General features: G+C 47.9%; 2 protein-coding genes and 1 pseudogene across 2 annotated transcripts; all 3 read right to left on the reverse strand.

Moving 5' to 3' along the window:
* Positions 1-1,770: 1,770 nt before the first annotated feature.
* On the reverse strand, positions 1,771-4,371 carry LOC119293804 (WRKY transcription factor 28-like). The gene is made up of 3 exons (XM_037572160.1): positions 3,853-4,371; positions 3,000-3,158; positions 1,771-2,518 (listed from the first exon to the last, which is right to left on the reverse strand). Exons 1-3 carry the CDS (start codon positions 4,245-4,247, stop codon positions 2,149-2,151), a joined length of 924 nt encoding a protein of 307 aa, XP_037428057.1. The 5' UTR covers positions 4,248-4,371; the 3' UTR covers positions 1,771-2,148.
* A 4,755-nt stretch (positions 4,372-9,126) lies between these two features.
* LOC119348752 (WRKY transcription factor 71-like) lies at positions 9,127-12,576 on the reverse strand. The gene is made up of 3 exons (XM_037616744.1): positions 12,025-12,576; positions 10,144-10,299; positions 9,127-9,678 (listed from the first exon to the last, which is right to left on the reverse strand). The coding sequence occupies exons 1-3, from the start codon at positions 12,435-12,437 to the stop codon at positions 9,312-9,314; spliced, it is 936 nt and encodes a 311-aa protein (XP_037472641.1). The 5' UTR covers positions 12,438-12,576; the 3' UTR covers positions 9,127-9,311.
* Positions 12,577-16,710: 4,134 nt separating this feature from the next.
* Positions 16,711-19,340, reverse strand: LOC119356593 (annotated as a pseudogene).
* Positions 19,341-20,021: the final 681 nt, after the last annotated feature.

A 20,021-nucleotide genomic window follows, 5' to 3' on the forward strand; every position in this document is an offset into this window, starting at 1 on the left:
TTGTGTTTGATTTACCACAATTTGACGAGCCTTTTGAAATAGAGACAGATGCATCAGACTCTGGTGTTGGGGCAGTGCTCATTCAAAATGTGCACACACTTTCCTTCCTCGGCAAGGTGTTGGGGCCCAAGAAAACCGGGGGTCATCCATGTACGAGAAGGAGCTTGTGGCGATAATGTTAGCACTGGCACTCTTACCTTCAAGGGGGCGTATTCATCATGCAACATCAGCTGCTAACAATAAGCATGGGGAGACCATCTCTTCATTTGACACACATCCACCATGATGACTCGGAGAATGTAGCAAAAAACATGCAAACTTAGAGGGGAGATAGGGATAAATTGGGCTGGAGACGGTTACAGCTAAATTGGCATGGAAATTTTTATAGTTTTTTAGAATTACCATTGATCCTAAAACCATAATTTTAAATTTTGTGTTTGGCTTCAATAAATATTTTGTTTAAAGAACAATGATAATTCTAGATTTTGCCCACCGCATGTTGAAGATACGTTGCTGCAATGTTGAACAATTTAAAACCAATCCATTCATTGGTACTCCCTCCTTTTCGGTTTTATAAGGCTCAATTTGGTTGTTCTTCATCACAAGTTCAGATTCCGCGGTGCATTAAATCATTGCATGCAAGTATTAGAAGAAAATTACCAATGCATATACTTTATACATGCATGTATCGCAATTAATGCATTGGTAAACATAATTTTTTGAGGAAAACAAGAACATTAATTTGGTGCTTTTTCAAACTACAAAAAGTATTTCACCACTCACAATCTACCTTGGTTAGTGAAATTTTTGAATTGAGCCCTATAAACCGGAAAGGAGGGAGTAGTCAACAGTACCAAAGAAGTATATCCCCTCACTAACCCGCATGCACACACCACATCCTTTTGGATCAAACATATATGTACAGGCTGGTTGGTGTAGTTAAGTCTGCTTTTGATAGCAAGGTGTTACAAAAACCAAAGTATTGAAAAACTACGGTATTTTAGCCCGTTGGTGGAAGATACCATAGTTTTGACATATCAAAGTATTTTGCAGTATTGGGAATACTGTGACCTGTTTGGCCGGTGCTTTATTATGCAACAACGTAATTAGCTAACTAGCTAGCCAGTTGATAGCAGCTACAAACACGCATGTTCCTAGCTAGTTGCAATCACTCAATGGTTTGGTTGATCAGAGTTGATTAGTTGGGTATGGATACTCGTATGTTGTGGCCGACATCAATAGACAAAAATCGCACGAGCAAGAACAACAGCAACTCAGCTTTGCAGAGTAGCAAGCTTGAGCCCAGCAGGATTTGCTTGCCCCGTTCCTCCCGGCTACCTTGGTGGAGTTAGACGGGGGCCGACATGGAGAGGCAGTGTACGACGACCCAACAAGCTGCCAATGTATAGTTCATCATTGCAGCTAGCACAGCAGAGGCAAAGCGCTTCATGGCAGCAAGTTCCAGGCGGACCACACTGACGTAGCATAGCTCAAGGACGAGATCCGGCAGAACAAGGTCTCCGAGCGGAAGCAATGGGAGAATGAAGGAGGGGCAGCAACGGTTTGAAGCAAGGAAGAAGATAACAGGGACCCCTTTCTTTCTCGAGCTCAGTTTTAAAAAAAAAAAAAGGTCCGGGGTTGTTTTTTTAAAACAGAGATAATACCACGGTTTTGCAAATAATGCAGTATTAAAAAGATAGTTTCCAATGGCAGCCAAACACCTTGTTGTAACTAAAACTATGGTAATCTGAAAAAATTGCAGTATTCTTAGAATACTTTAAAAATACTGAGCTACCAAACGGGGTATTTTGCAGCATATCTTATACATAGCACAAGATGTACACAATTGCATACTTTCTGCTAAGAAAATCCTGATTACAGACCTGAATAGTTGCACACTGTATAATCCTTGCCGTAGAGAATTGTGCTTTGGTATTGTAACTAGAATAGCTAGCTATAAAGAAATGATTTCAACATCCAGAACAAATGCAGCACAAGAAACATTTGTACCTGTTACCCTGTGTCTCTGTCGGTTCGAATAAAAAAACGTGTGTGCCCATCGGGCAGCTCCATGCCTCGCTAAATTAAGGCCAAACCGAAGCTGCAGATGTACTATATATGTACTCCTACATACGCAGAGTTACTGAATTAATGATGCCTAGACTGATAGTGCACCACGGCATCGGGAAGGCGATCGGCATGCACTTCCATGCCACCGTACTCCGACAATCTGTGTGCCAGCGACGGAGCGACGGCGGTAGTGGGCTGTATGCACATGCGCCCATAGACGTCGGCACCGGCTGGAAAAAAGCCATGTTGCTGATGTTGGAGCGCGGCAAGCGAGTAGGCAGTGTCGGCGCCGGTGGCCATTATCATCCTTGAGCCACGGTGGGCGGCGAGGGGGCTTGGGTGCCCGTGGCGGCCCTCGTAGGTGGTGACAACCGTGGAAGGGTCCTGCTGCGACCGCTCCACCAGCTTCTTCACCCCACACTGCGCAGCCGTGCATCGGTAGTAGCTCCTGCACGTGTTTCAGAATCTCACTTCAATGCAATGCATTGCTAAATTGTTGTCGTAGCATATGGCTGCCCTCACCATGCATGCATGCACACATACATATTTTTCATGAGGATTCTAGCAAGATTTATTAATTGCTGTCTAAATATGCATATCGTGATGCCTAATCAAGATGATTACATGTGTTGTGTGTCGTAGAAACTTTAATTTCAAGCAAGAGATTGTGTTGTTCAAACTTAGAAAGATGATCATCGCAACGAAAGTGAAATGTTATTTTTTTGTAGAAGTTATTTGTTTCTCTCCGATTTCACTAACGGAAGCAAGTTGCGGTCATATTACAGTCCTGCAATTCGACTCAGAACATTTGGGGTACCATCTCTAAACTGAAGTTGCAAGCTCACTACAGGAGCAAAACTGAGAAGTGGAAGGCATGTTTTTTCTTTTCGAAACACATACGCATAGGGGTGAATGTAAGGAGGTAGTACCTTGGGAAAGAACTGTTCTTGACGGCCTTCTGGCCATACTTGCGCCAGCGGTAGCCATCGTCGAGGTGGTCGACCTCGCTCTTGGTTGCGAAGGCCACACGGGAGCCGCGCGCCTTCTTCTCCCCCTTCCTCTTCTTCTTCTGCTCCTTCTCGTCGCTCCTGCATCAGTCGGTCAACACAATGAGGAGCATCCTTAGTAATTTTAAATTATTCGTTTTTGACTTGATAATTTCGCCATGGTAACCGCCAGTTCAATTTCTACATGCAAAGTGGAACTAAGCAAGAAGTTGCCGGGAAAACTAGCTAGTTATCTGCCGTTCGATCACTGCCAGTTGATCTACATCGAACGGTCGGTTCTTGTTTTATTTCTTTTGATTGAAAAACAGGGGTGAAACCCCTACTTCCATTTCATTCAGATGAAGCCACAGCGCCAACAACAACAACATCCTCTGTCTCTCGGTACAAAGCAGCACCGCTACAATCAGTAAAATAACAAGATGAACTCAAGGGGTAGGGAAAACAACAATTCAAAAGATAGACATCTAACAGACACATGCCTCATCCAAGAATGATAGGATAAGATTTGTTTGTTTGGAATGGTAGGTAGGTAGGTAGGTGGCAAGTTGACGGATGGCAGTATCTTCGCGTTCAGACCGGCCGGCCGAGAAGATCAATGGAGACCGGGATCGATCTGCCAAGAACACGTACCAGTGGATCTACAATTCTCCCCTCTAATCAACAAGTCATACGAACACATGTGATAGATGGTCGGTGGATGGGCAAGAAATCCATCAAATTCGAGCTAGATTCAATTAGCAAACGGTTGTACACCAAGATTGAATTGCACACGTACCTGTGGTTGTGATGATCAGCCGATCCGTCCTCGTCTCCCTCCTCCGGCACCGGACTGCCTCTCTTGCATCCGTGGGACTCAGCCCCCGCCGCCTCGCCGGACGTCGACGAGTTGGGCGTGACCGGGGTCGCCGTCTCGCCGATCACGTCTCTCATCGCCGGGTAGCACGGAGGCGCGTCCAGGTGCCTGGCGAGCTCCGCGGGGTCGAGGAGCCCCTGCAGGTAGTCGGTGATGCTGGAGTAGACCGACGGCGTGACACCACCATCGCCTTCACCGCCGCACGCCGAACGACTCTGGAAGAAGCCGTCGTCGGCAGGCGGATGGTCGCCGTAGAACTGGCCGCCGCCGAGGTCTTCTCCGCCTGCTGCTGCTGACCCGGACATGGAGTGGTGCATGCGCGAGGTGAGGTTTGGGAGCTGGTGAGATCGAGGTCGGGCGTTGAATGGGAGCCGAGGGGAAAGGCCGGCGGGCGTTGAACGGAGGCGCAGTAGTCGTCTTTGCCCCTTTGGGAGGTGCAAGCAAGATACGACTATGACCTTCACCTTTGGGACCAGACTTGTGTGCTCGCGCGCCGTCGTGGTATTAGAGCAACTTCAATGGAGCGACCCATTTTATCCATTTAGATGGTCCGGACAGAAAATATGACCCAACGGGACAACCCAAACGAACATAGCATCCGTCCGCTGTCCGCTTATTGTCCGTTCCGGACCCAAATTAAACGCAAATATGGGAACAAATGGGTCCGCGACGGACAAAAGCGAGCGCTCGCGTCGTCCGCTCCCATCCGCCTGGTGGCCTCTCGTGTCCACCATGGCCCCACAAATCAGCGGCCCGCGCCTTCCCCTTTTCTTCCCACAAATCGAGGCGCGGCATTCCTGGACCAGAGCTCGGGGAGGGAATCGAGCTCCCTCCCATGGCCACCAGGGTCCTCGACACGCTCGCGCTGCGCTGGATCTCCTCCCTCTCCGCCGCGCTTGATCTCCTCCCTCTCCGCCGTGGTCCAGGTCACCGTGTTCGCCGGGCGAGGGGTCGCCGTTGGCGTGTCTATCCACTGCCGGCTGGCCGCCGCGGGGTCAGTCGCTGTCGGGCTCCTTGCCGCGGCACGCCTGGGCCACGGCGCGGCGCAGCGAGCTCGGGGCCAGGCTCGGGGCCGGTCGAGGTGGCCCTGCGAGAGGTAGAGGACGAGCTCCAGTCGTAGCTCCCGGCCAGCAGCGCCTATGTCGAGGACTCCTCCTCCGCTTCTTGCGTGTCTGCTTTTTGACCTTGCGTTGGGTTCATCCACCGCCAGCCCCCGTCTGCCTCATGTCCGCTAGGCGGATATGCGACCTAAACGGACAAAATGCGGACAAAATCCGCGTCCGTTTGGGTCATTGCGTTGGAGTTGCTCTTAAGAGCATCTCCAACGGCCGCACAAAAATCTCACGCCCAATAAAAATTATAGCGCGCCACTTTAGCACTTTTAGTGCGCCGGGACCAATATTGTTTTAGCAGACGCCCAAAGACGCGCGCCCAAAAAGCAGACAGTGCAAATTATGAAACGTGCGCAATCCGGAGCCTAAAATATGCTGCGCGCGATAGCGTTTTTCAGCGCGCGCCCAAAACTTTTTAGCGCTACAACATCTGCTGGAGGTGTTGGGCGCCCCAAAAAACTAATTTTTAGTGTGCGGAGCTCTTTTTAGACGTTTGTTGGAGATGCTCTAAACTACTACTAGTAGTAAACCAGTGCTTGAATTAGCCTAAGCATTAATGAGCATATATAGTGAGTTTGCACGTACGGGAGGGTGGGAGGGAGTGTGATCGATCCTCATCCAGTGGTGCATATATATACTCTCTTCATTTTTATTTACTCTGCATATTAAAAAACTTCGTAAAATTTGATCAACTTTATAAAAAAATATAAACATTTTATTATAACAAATCAATAATGACTCTAATGCTATTGATTTGTTATTGTATATGTTAATATATATTTTTTAAACTTGTCAAAGTTTACAAAATTTGACTTTAACCAAGACTAATATACGAACTAAATAAAAATGAAGGAAGTACGTAGGTATATATATGACCACCGGTGTATTTTAGTCTTTTAGGTGCATATATATATATATATATATAGTACTTTTGTCATATTAGGTGCGGAAAGTACTTAATGTTCACATGTGCACACGCGTCTCCAGCTGCGCATTTTACTCATCTTCCATGTGAGACGTGAATTATTCTGGGCGGTACACGAGTACACTTATTCCTTTCCACCGACGCAAAAAAAAAATCGCAGATCGCAACACATACGTAGCTCTTGGCTTGTTTTATACGTACAGTTGCTTTACTTACACGTGCATAGGCTTTGATCTCTTGGTAGTTGATACGCCTTGGGGGTGGGTACGCAATTTGTTTTTTCTGCAAGAATCTTGTATATCCGTATGAGCTGAGGCTTGATCGAGAAACGAGTCAATCTTGAGCCAGCATTGGCTCATTCAATTTTTGCTCGATAGCTCCATATCATATAAGTATATTAAATAATCTTCATATCTATTGCCGAGAATTACGATCATTCATTTTCATATATGTTCGGTATGATTTTTTTTTTCTTCACTTTACCTACTAGCAAACATGGAAATTAAGCATGAAGAAAATGTATTCTCATCACGTAGCCAATCGTGTGTTCAATATCTTGTTATTTTGGTCAAAGTTTGAGAGCAGACCCACCTTCGTCGTCTTCTACTCACGATCTCTTGTTATTAAATACTAGTCTTCACTTGAGAAAAAATAAGTCGAATTTATAGTATTTTTTTCTAATGTGGCGTATCTTACTTTAAAATTAGCCTTAAAATGATTTAAAAAATCATCTTATTTAGCTCGAAACTAGCTCGAGATCAACTCAAGATCGTTACAAGCTGAGCATGAGCCACTTTCTGCAGCTCGGCCTTGAGCTTTGCACATTTTAAGCTCGCTCGAATTTTAGTATGAGTTGAGTTGAGCCTAGGCAAACTCGCTCGAACTCGACTCGCTTGCAGCCCTGCTCCACATTCCTTTCTCCCGCAGGAAAAGAAAATTGCCGATTGCAGCACATACGTATACGTACACTTTTTTTACACGTACGTATACATGCACTTGCTTTGCTTACACGTGGATACATTTGGTAGTTGGTACACGTTGGGGGTTGGTATGCGATTTGTTTTTTGTGGGAGGGTCTTGCATACCCGTATCGCCAAGGCCAAAATGTACAGTTGAGATCGATCAGTGCGAACATTTCTTGCTTTTAATTTCCTATGTATAGATCGTTCTTGGCCGCTACCCGATGGCAAGCGGTTGGTGATGGAGCCATGTGTACGGACGAGGCTATCGAAACCGGCCGGCACGCGTGGATTGAACGGCGAGTGCTCCGTCCCGTCCCGCTGCTCCCTCGCTTTCGGTCGCTGTCAGTCGCCGGACGCACGCGCGCCCGTCATCGTTAATGTGCATACGACCACGCCGGACACCGCGCTCGCCATCCTAGTAGAGAACAAGTCCGTCGACGTCGGCGCTATACATGTGTGCGTGAAGGTGGAGCCACCGGCCGAGTCGTCGGTGGCCCTGCCGGCTGGGTAGGTGGCACGTGCCGGTGACATAGCGATAGAGGCGTGTCGGTGCGGCGTCTGAACTGAATATACACGGCGCGCGCTGTGAACTGGAGCGCCGTGCCGGATGGGACGCGCGCGCATGACGGGACCTAGCTAGACCGATGGAAAGAAATTCTTTGAGATCAGGTCTCATATGAGACCACATCTCACGCGAGACCCATCCTGATGGATGACATATGGTATTCACAAATCACAAAGCATCTATCTTATCCCTCACTTGAAATCAGGGGGAGATTAGATGCTTTGGGATTTGTGAATGTCACGTGTCATCCATCAGGATGGGTCTCACCTGCTAACCGTGAGACCTGATCTCATATGATTTTTTTTAGGACCGATGGACTAGATGGAGGCGAGAATTTAGTACTAATTTAGCATCAACGCATTACCAGCACCAATCTAGCATCAACACCCGAGGAGCACTAATGTAACAATCTAGCATGAATAAATGATCATGCAACAATTTTGCATCCACATCCGAGGTGGTTGCCATCTACACTATCGGTTAACAACAATCAATTGGATTTGAGTTGATTCGATTGCAGTCAGATCGAATCCAATCCAATCCTAGTACTCACTAAGCACAAACCCTAAACTACATATACGGAATACATGTCTACATTGAATCGATAAATTGGAGCTATTGTGTATCGCTCTAGGTTGTGACTGTTGCATGATGAATATCATCCATATAAATATCCATCGTTGATTCAATGCCTATGTTTGCTCATATTGTCTTTGCTAAGTTAGTACTATTGCTGTTGTTTTACAATTACTACAAAACTGCTATTGTCACTGCTACCGTTACTATTGCTACTATTACTGCTACTATCAAAGTATCATACTACAGTGCTACTAAACACTTTGTTATAGAGAAATAACTTTCAAGATGCGGTTGAATTAACAACTCAACTGTTCAGGCTCATAAATATTCTTTGACTCCCCTTATGTCGAATCAATAAATTTGGATGAAATACTACCCTCGAAGACGGTTGCGATCCCCTATAATTGTGGGTCATCAAGACTATTTTCTGGTGCCTTTGTCGGGAAGCATAGCTCTATTTATTGAGTTCATTTGGGAGTTAAATATCTGTTGTGCACTATGATTGCATCTCATAAGGATAGTAGCATTGCTTACATTAAGAGGAATAACCACATCCTGGGTGGTATCCATCCAGATATTTGGAGGAGAAAATCCAGCTCTCCTAGACAGTTCATGAGCTACTTGATTTCTTTCTCAATTACACTGATTATAGATGACATGAGTAAAGTCAAGCAACAGAAAATAATAGTCATCAAAGATAGCAGAAACTACTTAAGAAGAGCAACCATCGATTAGGGCAGCAACAACCTCCACATTATCAGAGTTGACCTCGATCTTATTACATCTAATTGTACGTGACAGGTTAAGTTTCAAACTGAGTCCCACGTGTCTGTTGGGTTTGAGGTTCCTAACGTAGCCTCCAACTTATGGCTGAACTAGTGTTATACTCCTTCAAAAGATTTCTAAGAAAAATATCCCGCTGCAACGTGCAGAGTATCGACTAGTGTTACAAATTCCCCGCGACATATCTTTTTTTTTCTGAATTGCACAATGTATAATCCTTGCCGTATAGAAATGGGCTTTGATGTACCAGGAAAAGCTAGTTATAAAGAATTTAGAAAAACTATAAATAATTTGATTCCAACATCCAAAACAAATTCAGAACAACAAAAATTTGTACCTGTCAGTTTGAAAAAGAACGTGTGTGCCCATTGGCTAGCTCCATGCATGCCTCGCTAATTAAGGCCAAACCGAAGCTACAGACATACAGTACTATGTACATAAACAGAGTGACCGAGTTAACGATGAACATGCTCATAACTCATCACGGCATCGGGAAGAACACCGGCATGCACCTGCATGCCACCGTACTCGGACGACCGGTGTGCCACCACCGAGGCGTCGGTACTGGGCAGTGCGTACATGCGCCCATAGACGTCGGTACCGGCCGGGAAAAATCCATGATGTTGATGCTGGAGCACGTCGAGTGAGTAGACAGTGTCGACACCAGTGGCCATTAGCATGCGCGAGCCACGGTGGGTGGCGATGGGGCTCGGGTGCGCGTGGCGACCCTCGTAAGTGGTGACGACCGTGGACGGGTCCTGCTGTGACCGCTCCACCAGCTTCTTCACCCCGCACTGCGCCGCCGTGCACCGGTAGTAGCTCCTGCGCACATGCATTGCTACTATCAGTAAATTGTCCTGTCCGGTATATATATAGCTGTCTGACCGTGCAGGATGCATATACATATACATATTTGTTCAGTCTGATGCTACCTAGATTGCTTAACTGCTACTACTTATTCCCTCCGTCTCATAAGTGTCAAGAACGCTCTTATATATCATGAAACAGAAGGAGTATATATCGTGTTTTTTTAGATCGGTGAACACGATATTTGATGAACGCGCCGGGCAGATGTTACCCATGTTGCGGTTGATTTTGCGCGCTGTGCAATCTTCCCTGTAGAATTCACGTAGGTAATCATTCCAGACAAGACCGTGTTGCTCAAACTTAAAAAGATGCTTGCACAACGAAAAGTACAAGTATATGATCTTGACGGTTACTGCAATATATACCAAACGAGGAATGTGTGCGAGAAATAAGAAAAGATGTGCATGTCCATGGTTGTACCTTGGGAAGGAGCTGTTCTTGACTGCCTTCTGGCCGTACTTGCGCCAGCGATAGCCGTCGTCGAGGTGGTCGACCGCACTCTTGGTTGCGAATGCCACACGGGACCCACGCGGCTTCTTCTCCCTCTTCCCCTCCTTCATCTTCTTCTTCTCGCTCCTGGATCAGTCAGTGGATCAGCACAATGAGAACGTCCTTGGTGATTCTTAATCATGTGTACATGAGTAGATGATTTTGTTTGGTAACTAATCACTAGGATATAACTGACTAAGAACAAAGTAGGACTTCATTTCTGACATAAAATCCTCTCTTTTTATTGGTCAGTAATGATTATTGCATCCTCGCAAAAAAAGTATTAATTATTGCATCATTAAGCAAGCGGGGGACAAGAGCTGGAGTTGTGCAATCTCCTATGGAGGCTATTTCATAGTTTGTTCTTTCATGAGGAGGTGTTCCAAGGAGGGGTCCGAGTGCTGCTGAACGAGGTTGGGATGCTCGCTCGGCATATGAAGCCAGCAGCTGCTGAACTGGGTGTGGGACACATCGCTGGTGGTTGATCTTTCCTTTCTCCCTGTCGCACTATTTTGGGTGTGGGTTATGTGATCCCTTGGTTAGCGTTGATCTTCATGTCAAGACTTGGATAATGTCACCCGCACAAAAAAAGACTTGGATAATGTCATCTGCTGCTGATTTAACTTTTCGCGATTGGGCGTTTTGTTATAGTACTTTCTGTTGCCTGGTTTTTGTCCCGTAACGAGTGTTTCGATATTGGGCACTCGTGGCGGGTTTCCTTGTAATGCATCAACTCGCTTCCCTCTATTTCCCTCATCCTTGTCTTGCTTGCAAGTCTCTGGCGAACTTTGTGTTTCGGTTAAGCAATTAATGAAAACAGGATGCCCAGTTGCAAAAAAAAAAAGGACAAGAACTGGATGCTCATCCGCCATCCAAGCACAAGCAGGAGCTCTCCATCTGAGCTAGCTCATGCACTACAAATTTTCCTTCTCTGTTATGATGATCAAAGATAGTGCGAGGAAAATCATAAGCTAGGTGATAACAATCAGCGACAGCAACACCCATCGATCGTCCACCATTATTCAGAGTCTCACTTAAGAAGAGCTAACAACTTTAGCCAAAACAAAGAACAACATGGAACTAAACAAGAGGGTTGCCTGGATATAGCTATCAAATGCCGTGTTGCTCAATCATTGCAAGTTGATATGCATTGAGCGGCCGGTTCTTCCTTTGCTACCCAGGGAACTGATAGGATAAGTTTTGTTTGTTTGGAATGGCAGGTAGGTGGGAAGTTGATGGATGGCGAACCCTAAATCCCATTGTTCACATCTCACCTCACGCGATGATGCCATGTGCAGCATGATCTTCACGTTCAGAGCAGGGTTTTGGGTACCACCCGGTATTCGCGTTTCCCAGTACCCTATAAGAAATCAACTTCCCATGCAAAAAAAATGGACGAAATTTGTTCGGATTCAAAATTCATCAAAAAAAAAATCGCTTGAAATTTACTTAGAATTTCACGGTAACCGTGGTATCCGAGTTTCTCGGTGACCCACCAGATAAAAAGTGCAACTTGGTACTTGGTAGCCAAAACCTTGGTTTAGAGCGGCGGAGAGTATCAATGGAGAGTTGTAGTCTTGTAGACCGATATCGATCTGGGAAGAACACATACTTTTTTGTTTTTGCGTTGATGGGAAGAACACATACTACCAGTGGATGGACCTACACTTGTTCCCTCTAATCGACAAAGCATATGCACGCATGTGATTAATGGTCGATCGACGGACAAGAAATCCAGCAACATCGAGCTGGATTTAATTAGCACACGGATGCATCGAGATCGAATCCATCCTGATAAAATGGCTCACGTACCTGCAGCTGCCATGATCGGCCGATCCATCCTGATCCTCGTCCCCCTCCTCCGGCGATGGACTGCCTCTCTTGCACCCGTGGGACTCGGCCCCCGTCGCCTCGCCGGACGTCGACGAGTTGGGCGTGACTGGAGTCGCTGCCTCGCCGATCACATCTCCCGGCGCCGGGAAGTACGGAGGCGCGTCCAGGTGCCTGGCGAGCTCCGCGGGGTCGAGGAGCCCCTGCAGGTAGTCGGTGATGCTGGAGTAGGTCGACGGGATGACACCACCATCGTCCCCACCGGCACACGCCGAATGACTCTGGAAGAAGACGTTGTTCCCCAGTACGTCGCCGCCGTCGGCGGCATGCCGATGGTTGCCGTAGAGCTGACCGGCGCCGTGGTCTTCTCCGCCTGCTGCTGCTGATCCGGACATGGAGTGGTGCACGCGAGGTTTGGGAGCTGGTGAGATGGAGGCCAAGCGTTGAATGGGAGACGAAGGGAAAGGCCGGCGGGCGTTGAACTGAGGCGCAGTAGCCGTCTTTGCCCCTTTGGGGAGGTGCAAGCAAGCAAGATACGACTATGACCTTCACCTTTGGGACGAAACTTGTGTGCTTGCACGCGCGTGGTATTAAAGTATACTTCTCGTAGCTGGTAGTGCGTGCTTGAATTAGCCTAACCGTTGATGAGCATAGGGAGGGAGGATGATCGATCCCCATCCTGCCTCGAGATATTATCATGTGTACACGCGTCTCCAGCTGCGCGTTTTATTCATTTTCCATGCGAAATGTGAATGCTTTCCGGGCTGTACACGAGTACACTCCCTGTGCGTACACGTTGATGGGGTTGGTAGGCGTTGCCGCGTTGGGGTTGGTTGGCAATTTGTTTTTTCTTCGAGGAGCTTATATGTATATGATATAGGCGTAAATGCATCGGCGGTGCTTGAACTTGTTGTGTTTCACTTTGCTGCTTTTGGAGTAACTCGAACCAATTCTCTAAAAAGATTTAGAAGAGTAAAATTTTACTGTTTGTTTTCTAACCGAAACCTAACCGATCCCTTATAAAGGTTAGACAGGAGGAAAAAATTTACTCCATAGCCTCACCAAGGAGTAAATGTAATCAACCGTGTCTGGCTGAAGTAAGATTTTTTTTCGTGTGAAGGCCCCCTGGTGGCCGCCCGGCGACGCGCGTGAAGCCCCCAGGCCAAGCACTCCCTCAACGGTTGCTTTGGGCCTCGGTGGCAACATCGCTGGCGACCTTGGCGGCAACCTTTTGTGTTTGGGCGACGAGTGGGTGGTCCACGGCCGGAGCAGTTTATCTTCCACCTCCCCCATCGGAATTCGCGGTCCGAGTACTTCGACTCTGACTTGCGCCGCGACCCAGATGGTGCGATGTCTTGGACAGGCAGGACCGCGCGTGCGACGACACTGTGGAGCACATGGGCTCTTGATCCGTCAGGGTCGTCCGCGGAGCCAAAGGCCGCTTTCTAGCAAAGATGAAGTTGAGCAAGCTGGAGAACCGCATGTCGGGGATGCCGGCCTAATGCAGTGGCGGTCGTCGCCTTGTTTTTCCTCGCCATCTTCTCTGGAGTAGGGCGGCTCGCGCCCCCAGTGGCTGGCGGCCAAGGTGGGCTTGTAGTAGTAGCAATGCAGAGCGGCCTCTTGCTGCTTCTTGGCCGCAACTACGGCCCTTGTTGTTGTTGCTGTATAGGCATTATCCGCCGACGCCAATCGTCGCCATCATGCTTGGCTCGCTCGGTGCGAGCAAGCCCACCCGGGTTCGAGTCCGGAGGTGACCTGAGTGCTTAGAGATTTTCTTCTATAAAAATATACCTCCAAGAACTAGTCCGGGATTATCCTTTTTTTTTTCAACAACAAAAAAAAGAAATGTTAACGCCCACACGTGTGGGCGTTTGCATCTCGCCCACACGCGTGGATCCGCGTCCATTCGTGAGCGCACGAATCTTGGCATGTTTCTAGTGCCACGTAGGACTGGTCTGGTGTGTGGGCGTTCAGCCGGTCGCCCACACGGCCGTTTCACCACACAGGAGGGGCTGGTGTGTGGGCGTTCAGCAATTCGCTCACACGCCACTTTGCACGCACACAGAAGGGCTAGTGTGTGGGCATTTGGCATCTTGCCCACACGCTCTTCTCCTCTCCCACACCCAAGCTGCTAGTTGCCATGTGTTTTTGCACTGCACATGGCAACTGCCTCTAGTGTGCTTTTATAAGCAGGTGGCAACTCTCTTTTTTTACCCGAGTTTGCCATGTGTTTTGCAGGGTACACGGCAACTGCCTAGTGTGCACGTAAGCAGATGGCAACTCTTTTTTACCGAGTTGCCATATGTTTTTGCATGGTACATGGCAACTGCCCTAACGTGCACGTATATGGCAACTGCCCTAACGTGCATGTAAGCAGATGGCAACTCTTCATTTTTACATGGCAACTGCCCTAGCATGCTTGTGAGCACATGGCAACTCTCTCAACTGCCTAGTGTTAGTATGTGGCAACTCCTAAAGTTATGAAATCATGGCAACTACATTAGATCAGACCATACATGGCAACTGCAATTGAGCAACCATGGCAACTGCAGTTGTCCGACATGGCAACCGTAGTTCAGCGACATGGCAACTGCAATTAAACGAATATGGACGAGGGTTTGGACCATGGCAACTGCGGGCGCGCGGTGACCGTCACGCGTGGCGTGCGGGACCAGAAGTTACGAGGCCTGACATACGGGCGTGTGGGCGTTATCAACTTCGCCCACACGCACGCGTATGAGAGGGATTGGGAGGGAAAAAAAGAGGCGTGTTGGCGCTAATTGTTTTGCCCACACGTAGGTGTGTGGGCTGTTCCTCTTATACACCACACAAAATGTGTGGGCGGACTCCCTAACGCCCACACGTATGGCACGTATCGGCGTCCAAAAAAAATATTGCCGCAAAAAAAAAAACTAGTTTCCTCAACAACAAAAAAAGTTTCCAAATGTTTTAGTTTTTTTTTGGAACATTTGATGCTTTAGTTAGCACCATAGCGATCGAGCCGTGTGTGCCACGCTACGCATGGCCATCGATTCCAGCCCGCTGCCCCCTCTCTGTCAGCGGTCCAAGTCTCCGGACGCACGCACGCACGCCCGCCCGTGACAAGTGCGCACACGACCACACCGCTGGCCGTCAAGTAGGTACATGTGTGTGCGTGGAGGTGGAGCCACCGGTGGATCGTCGGTGGCATTGATGACACGTGCTCGTAATAAGGTACGTAGGACCATCGGTGCGTATGAACTGCGGCGTGCGGCTGTACATATGTGCGGGCGCCGCGATAGGACGAGCGCGACGTGTTCGGGGCCGGCGGCGGGCGGATGAGGTGCGCGCACGACCGACGGGACGTCGGTCTAGCCAGGGTCGATGGATGGAAGCCGGAGTAGTTCGTAGGAGTACGTACGTACGTGGTGGTGGGCGGCGCTCTATGCTCCATCGGTGTCTGTCCCGTGATCCGCTCGATCATATCTTATCTACGTCTTTCGGTCGTGCGCGCACGCCTTCTGCACCGATTCCTTCGTGCCAAAGAAAAGAGTGCGATGGTGCTTTCACGTGCTTTGGTCGTACCGTCGGCTGGGCGGTGCGCTGCACGGAATGCTGCAACGTGATGGGCGTGCTCCATACGAGAGTACTCCCTTCATAAACTAATATAAAAGCGTTTAGATTATTATTTTAATGATTTAAATGCTTTTATATTAGTTTACAGATGAAGTACTATTCTAATAAATCAGCCTTGCTAAGTCCCGGTCAACTGAGACTTCAATAAGTCTCAGTCGATATTATATCCGTGAGATCTTATTTAACATCATGCAAAAAAAAAAATCAGATTTTTTTTTTCTTGCATGTTATGCACTTGACTGAGACCTAACCAAACCTATTCTGAATATGGACATTTTCAAGAAGGGAAACATTTTTTATCTATAGTATGGTAGGAGACCATTGCCGGACCTGGGCATTGCCGTCGATTCTTTTCAATCTCACCATCACCAATTTTGCTTCACGGTCACCGATTCTATCTGCCCTGGCGCTCCATCGTCCTGTCCATCGACCCAGGGCAACATCATATATACTATAAATGGTATTAATGTAAATGCGCAGGAAGTTGATTGGTTTAACATTTTATAAGAAACTTATAAATTATCGGTATATAAAAAGAATGACACTTAAATCATTCACTTCCAGCCATTTCCATAACACACCTAAAAACTCTCTTGAGACGGTGGAGATTCGGGAAGATTAGGAACAGCGATGATTGGGCTCCTCACAACATGTCGCGTGGACACCCAACTCAAGCTTCCCTCCACATGTTTTTTTTTTGAACCAGGCATTACCCCTTTCCATTACTTTGACATAACGGAAATACAAAGTCCAGGTCTTAAGGAAACTGGAAAGGAGAAAGCGGGTTCAAGACACCACTGGGAAACCCACTGCAAGCACTCGTCATCGAGCAGCTCACCATGGGGCCAAAAACCCAGTGCCATCTAAAACCAACTATCCTAACCAGAGCAAAATAAGAAATCCGGAGGTAACTTCCACATTCAGGGGGGACAGCTCACAAGTGAGCATCAGGTAAAGCCCACGCAGGGGCGAAAGCATCAAACGGAACAAGTATCAGGACAATAAAAGCCACTGAAGATAAGGCAGGAGAAGGCATAGCGACAGCTTCATCCTTCAGTCCATCGCTGATCCAGCTGGGGCTGCACAAATTCTCATCATGGCAGCAGCGTTGGTCTTGAGCATCTTAGCGCCGCGCTCCATCGCCTCTCGATCAGCTCCCGCCATCAGATCTGCCCAGTAGTTCATGTAGCCACATGCAGAAAAGACCACATCAAAAAGGGATCTCAACTTTTTGCCTTCGAAAGTGGCCCTGTTACGACAAATCCACATGGCCCAGCATATCGCAGCTAGGCCAAAAGTATAGAATCTGACACCATCTTAGCACCAAGAGAAATATTGCCATATGTTATCCGGGCACAAATCTGTGCCAAACACACAGCCAAACGTTCTCCAAACCACCGTTGCAACTCGACAGGTGAAGAAGAGATGTTGAGAAGTTTCTCTGTTCTGACAGAAGGAACATCTGGGGTTCCCCGCCCATTTGCGTCTTTTCATGACATCTCGTGTCAACACCGCATCTTGGAACATTTGCCAAAGGAAAATTTGGCAAATGTTTTTGTCCATGAACGCCCTTGCCACTCACTGACACGCTGAATGTCTTCTTCTCCCCGGCCTTCGAGAACACCAGCTTGTTCGGGGTGACGCGTACTGTGAGTTACTTGGGCATGCATGTCCAACTTCGCAATGTATGTCGATGATGACGGCCCGACGTTCGTCACCGTCCGATTCACCATGAAGGTAGTAGGCTTCAATGGCACAGTAATAGTTGGGTAGTTGAGCTCAACATCTCTGACCTTTGGTAGCTTTGCGCAGTTCAAGCTCTTGTTACGCACGATGGTTGTCAGGCCTCTATCACCGAGGAGCCGGCAGATGTAGCCAGCATAGTCGGTGACACCTAGGTCGTACACCAAGCCAGGGTCAGCGGCTCTTGTTGGATTCACATGGCCTGCGCCCATCGCGTACGCGTCCGCTTTCTGTGCTTCTCGTCCAAGACCGAGCCACCAGTGCTATTAACAACGTACGCAGTCGTCATCATGGCCGACTTGACGGCTGCCGGGGACCAATGAGGATGCAAGCTCTTGATAAGCGCTGCAACACCACTGCTGTGTGGCGCTGCCATCGATGTGCCGGATAATATGTTGAAAGGGCCTATTTTGGACTCCGTCCATGGACATGCAGCGAGGATGTTCAGCCCCGGCGCCAATATGTCCGGTTTGAGCACGCCGGGGAAATGCTTGCTTGGACCTCGAGAAGAGAACGATGCCACTACAGGGGCCGGACGATAACCAAGGAATGTCTTGTGGTACGAGAAGCCAGCGCGTGCCCATCTGCTTGACGATGCCGCGTAAGCTCTGAGGACGGCGCCGTCGCGCGCGCTCATTTGCACCACACCGGAGTTGTCATCATCAAGAGAAATCGTGTATCCATCGGATGCCTTGTTGACTAGCACTACACCGGCCGCGCCGTCTTGCAATATGGAATCGACAAGCCAAGGAGCCTCTGAGTCACAAACCACGATCTTCTGGGCGACAGCATGGTTAACCATGTAGTCACAGTCCCGCTCTGCCTCGGAGTAGAGGAGTGGATACATCTTTGACATCGGCTTTGCCACCTGGTTAAGCGCTTCACCGTGAAGGCTCATGCCGTTGCCGAGATTGACGCCAACATCAAAACTTCGATCCACCGAGCCGGCAGCGACTGTGAGCAACCATGGTGCATCGTTTTTAACTGAATGTGGCTCGGGTCCTTCATTACCACCACTGCAAACCACAACAATACCCTTTGACACGGCACTGAATAAGCCGATGGTGATGGGGTCCTTATCGGACTTGACATCGCGCGAGGCCAATGGAGATTGAGAGCACGTCCACCCCATCCTTGGTTGCTGCGTCGAGGCCAGCTAATATGTCGGAATCATAACATCCCACAATATTGCACACCTTGTACATGGCGATATGGGCACCAGGAGCAATCCCAGATGCGGTGCCCGCTGCCATGCCATGATATGAGGCATCGATGATGAAGTTACCGGCCGCCGTGGACGAGGTGTGTGTGCCATGCCCATCTTCATCGTTAGTGTCTTCGTGTTTAACGAATGACTTGGCACCGATGAGCTTGTTGTTGCATCGGGTCGCCTTGCATGAGCCCTTCCACCTTGCCGGGGGTGACGGGATGTTGTGATCATCGAATGAAGAGTGCTTCGCATAGATGCCGGTATCGAGCAAGCCAACAATGACCCCCTTCCCGTAGCTAGCGTCCCTCCAGAACCCAGTGCCGTTCCTCAACCCAAGAAACTTTGGTGTGTGTGTGGTCATGAGGTACCTTTTTTTCTCCTTGAATGCCCGCACGAACCCCAGTTTCTTGGCAACTGCATCAAGCTCCCCATCAGTGAGCATTGTGGCGAAGCCGCTAAACACCTTGGTGTAAGAGTGCACAAGACGTGCCTTGCCCGAGTCGCCATCACGCGAACTGGGCAAAAAAGACTCATACCAATGATGGTACATGTCTTCATCGGCATTAAAAGGTGGTGGCTCAACGAGCACGATGTAAGTGTGGTAGGCAGAGGTATTGGTAGCACCCTGTTGTACCCTTACAGGAGCTTGATCAGGATAGCATAGTATGGGTGTAGGAAAGAAGATTGCAATCAAGAGAAGCGATACTAAGATGTTGGCTAATGATGCCATTGTACAATACCTAGTCGAGGAAGAAGATGATGGTGATTCTTTTAGACACTCGGTGCTCTCAATTTATACACATCCCACCAATGGTATGTCATGATATTTTTTCTAACAAATAAATGAGATATGTGATCTTGCCATATCTTGTTTTAAGAATAATTACATGAAACAATATATGGATTTTGGTTTCTTTGATGCTCTGGCTGGTCGTAATGGTAGTATCGTAGCTAGTATCATACATGTCAACTAGGCAATTTTGATGAGGTGGCATAGCATTAAATGAAGAAAGAGAGGGTGTAGTATCATATCATGATACCGTATCATAATAAATGATATGCTAGTTTGTGTCATGCATGACAATAAATATAATACTACATGATACTAATATATGATACTATGCATTAGGGAGGTAGATCATACACTAGTATCATATGCATGATACTAGTATATGATACTCTCCATTACAACCAGCCTCATAGTGAGAAGAAATCTCCAGATATTAATGTGGCGTATTTGCAAAATATGTGTGTGTGTGCGCGCGCGTGCGCGCGCACGCGCTATTAATGTGCGTGCTGAGATGAATTCTAGAAACAATTAATGTGCATATCGGGCTAGTATGCATTAGTATTTGCAAATTTGTTAGTAGATCAATACACTCGGTTTGTTTAATCTTTCTAAATAACTTTC

The sequence above is a fragment of the Triticum dicoccoides genome, chromosome 1A, assembly GCF_002162155.2.
Source record: "Triticum dicoccoides isolate Atlit2015 ecotype Zavitan chromosome 1A, WEW_v2.0, whole genome shotgun sequence".
NCBI lineage: Eukaryota > Viridiplantae > Streptophyta > Magnoliopsida > Poales > Poaceae > Triticum > Triticum dicoccoides.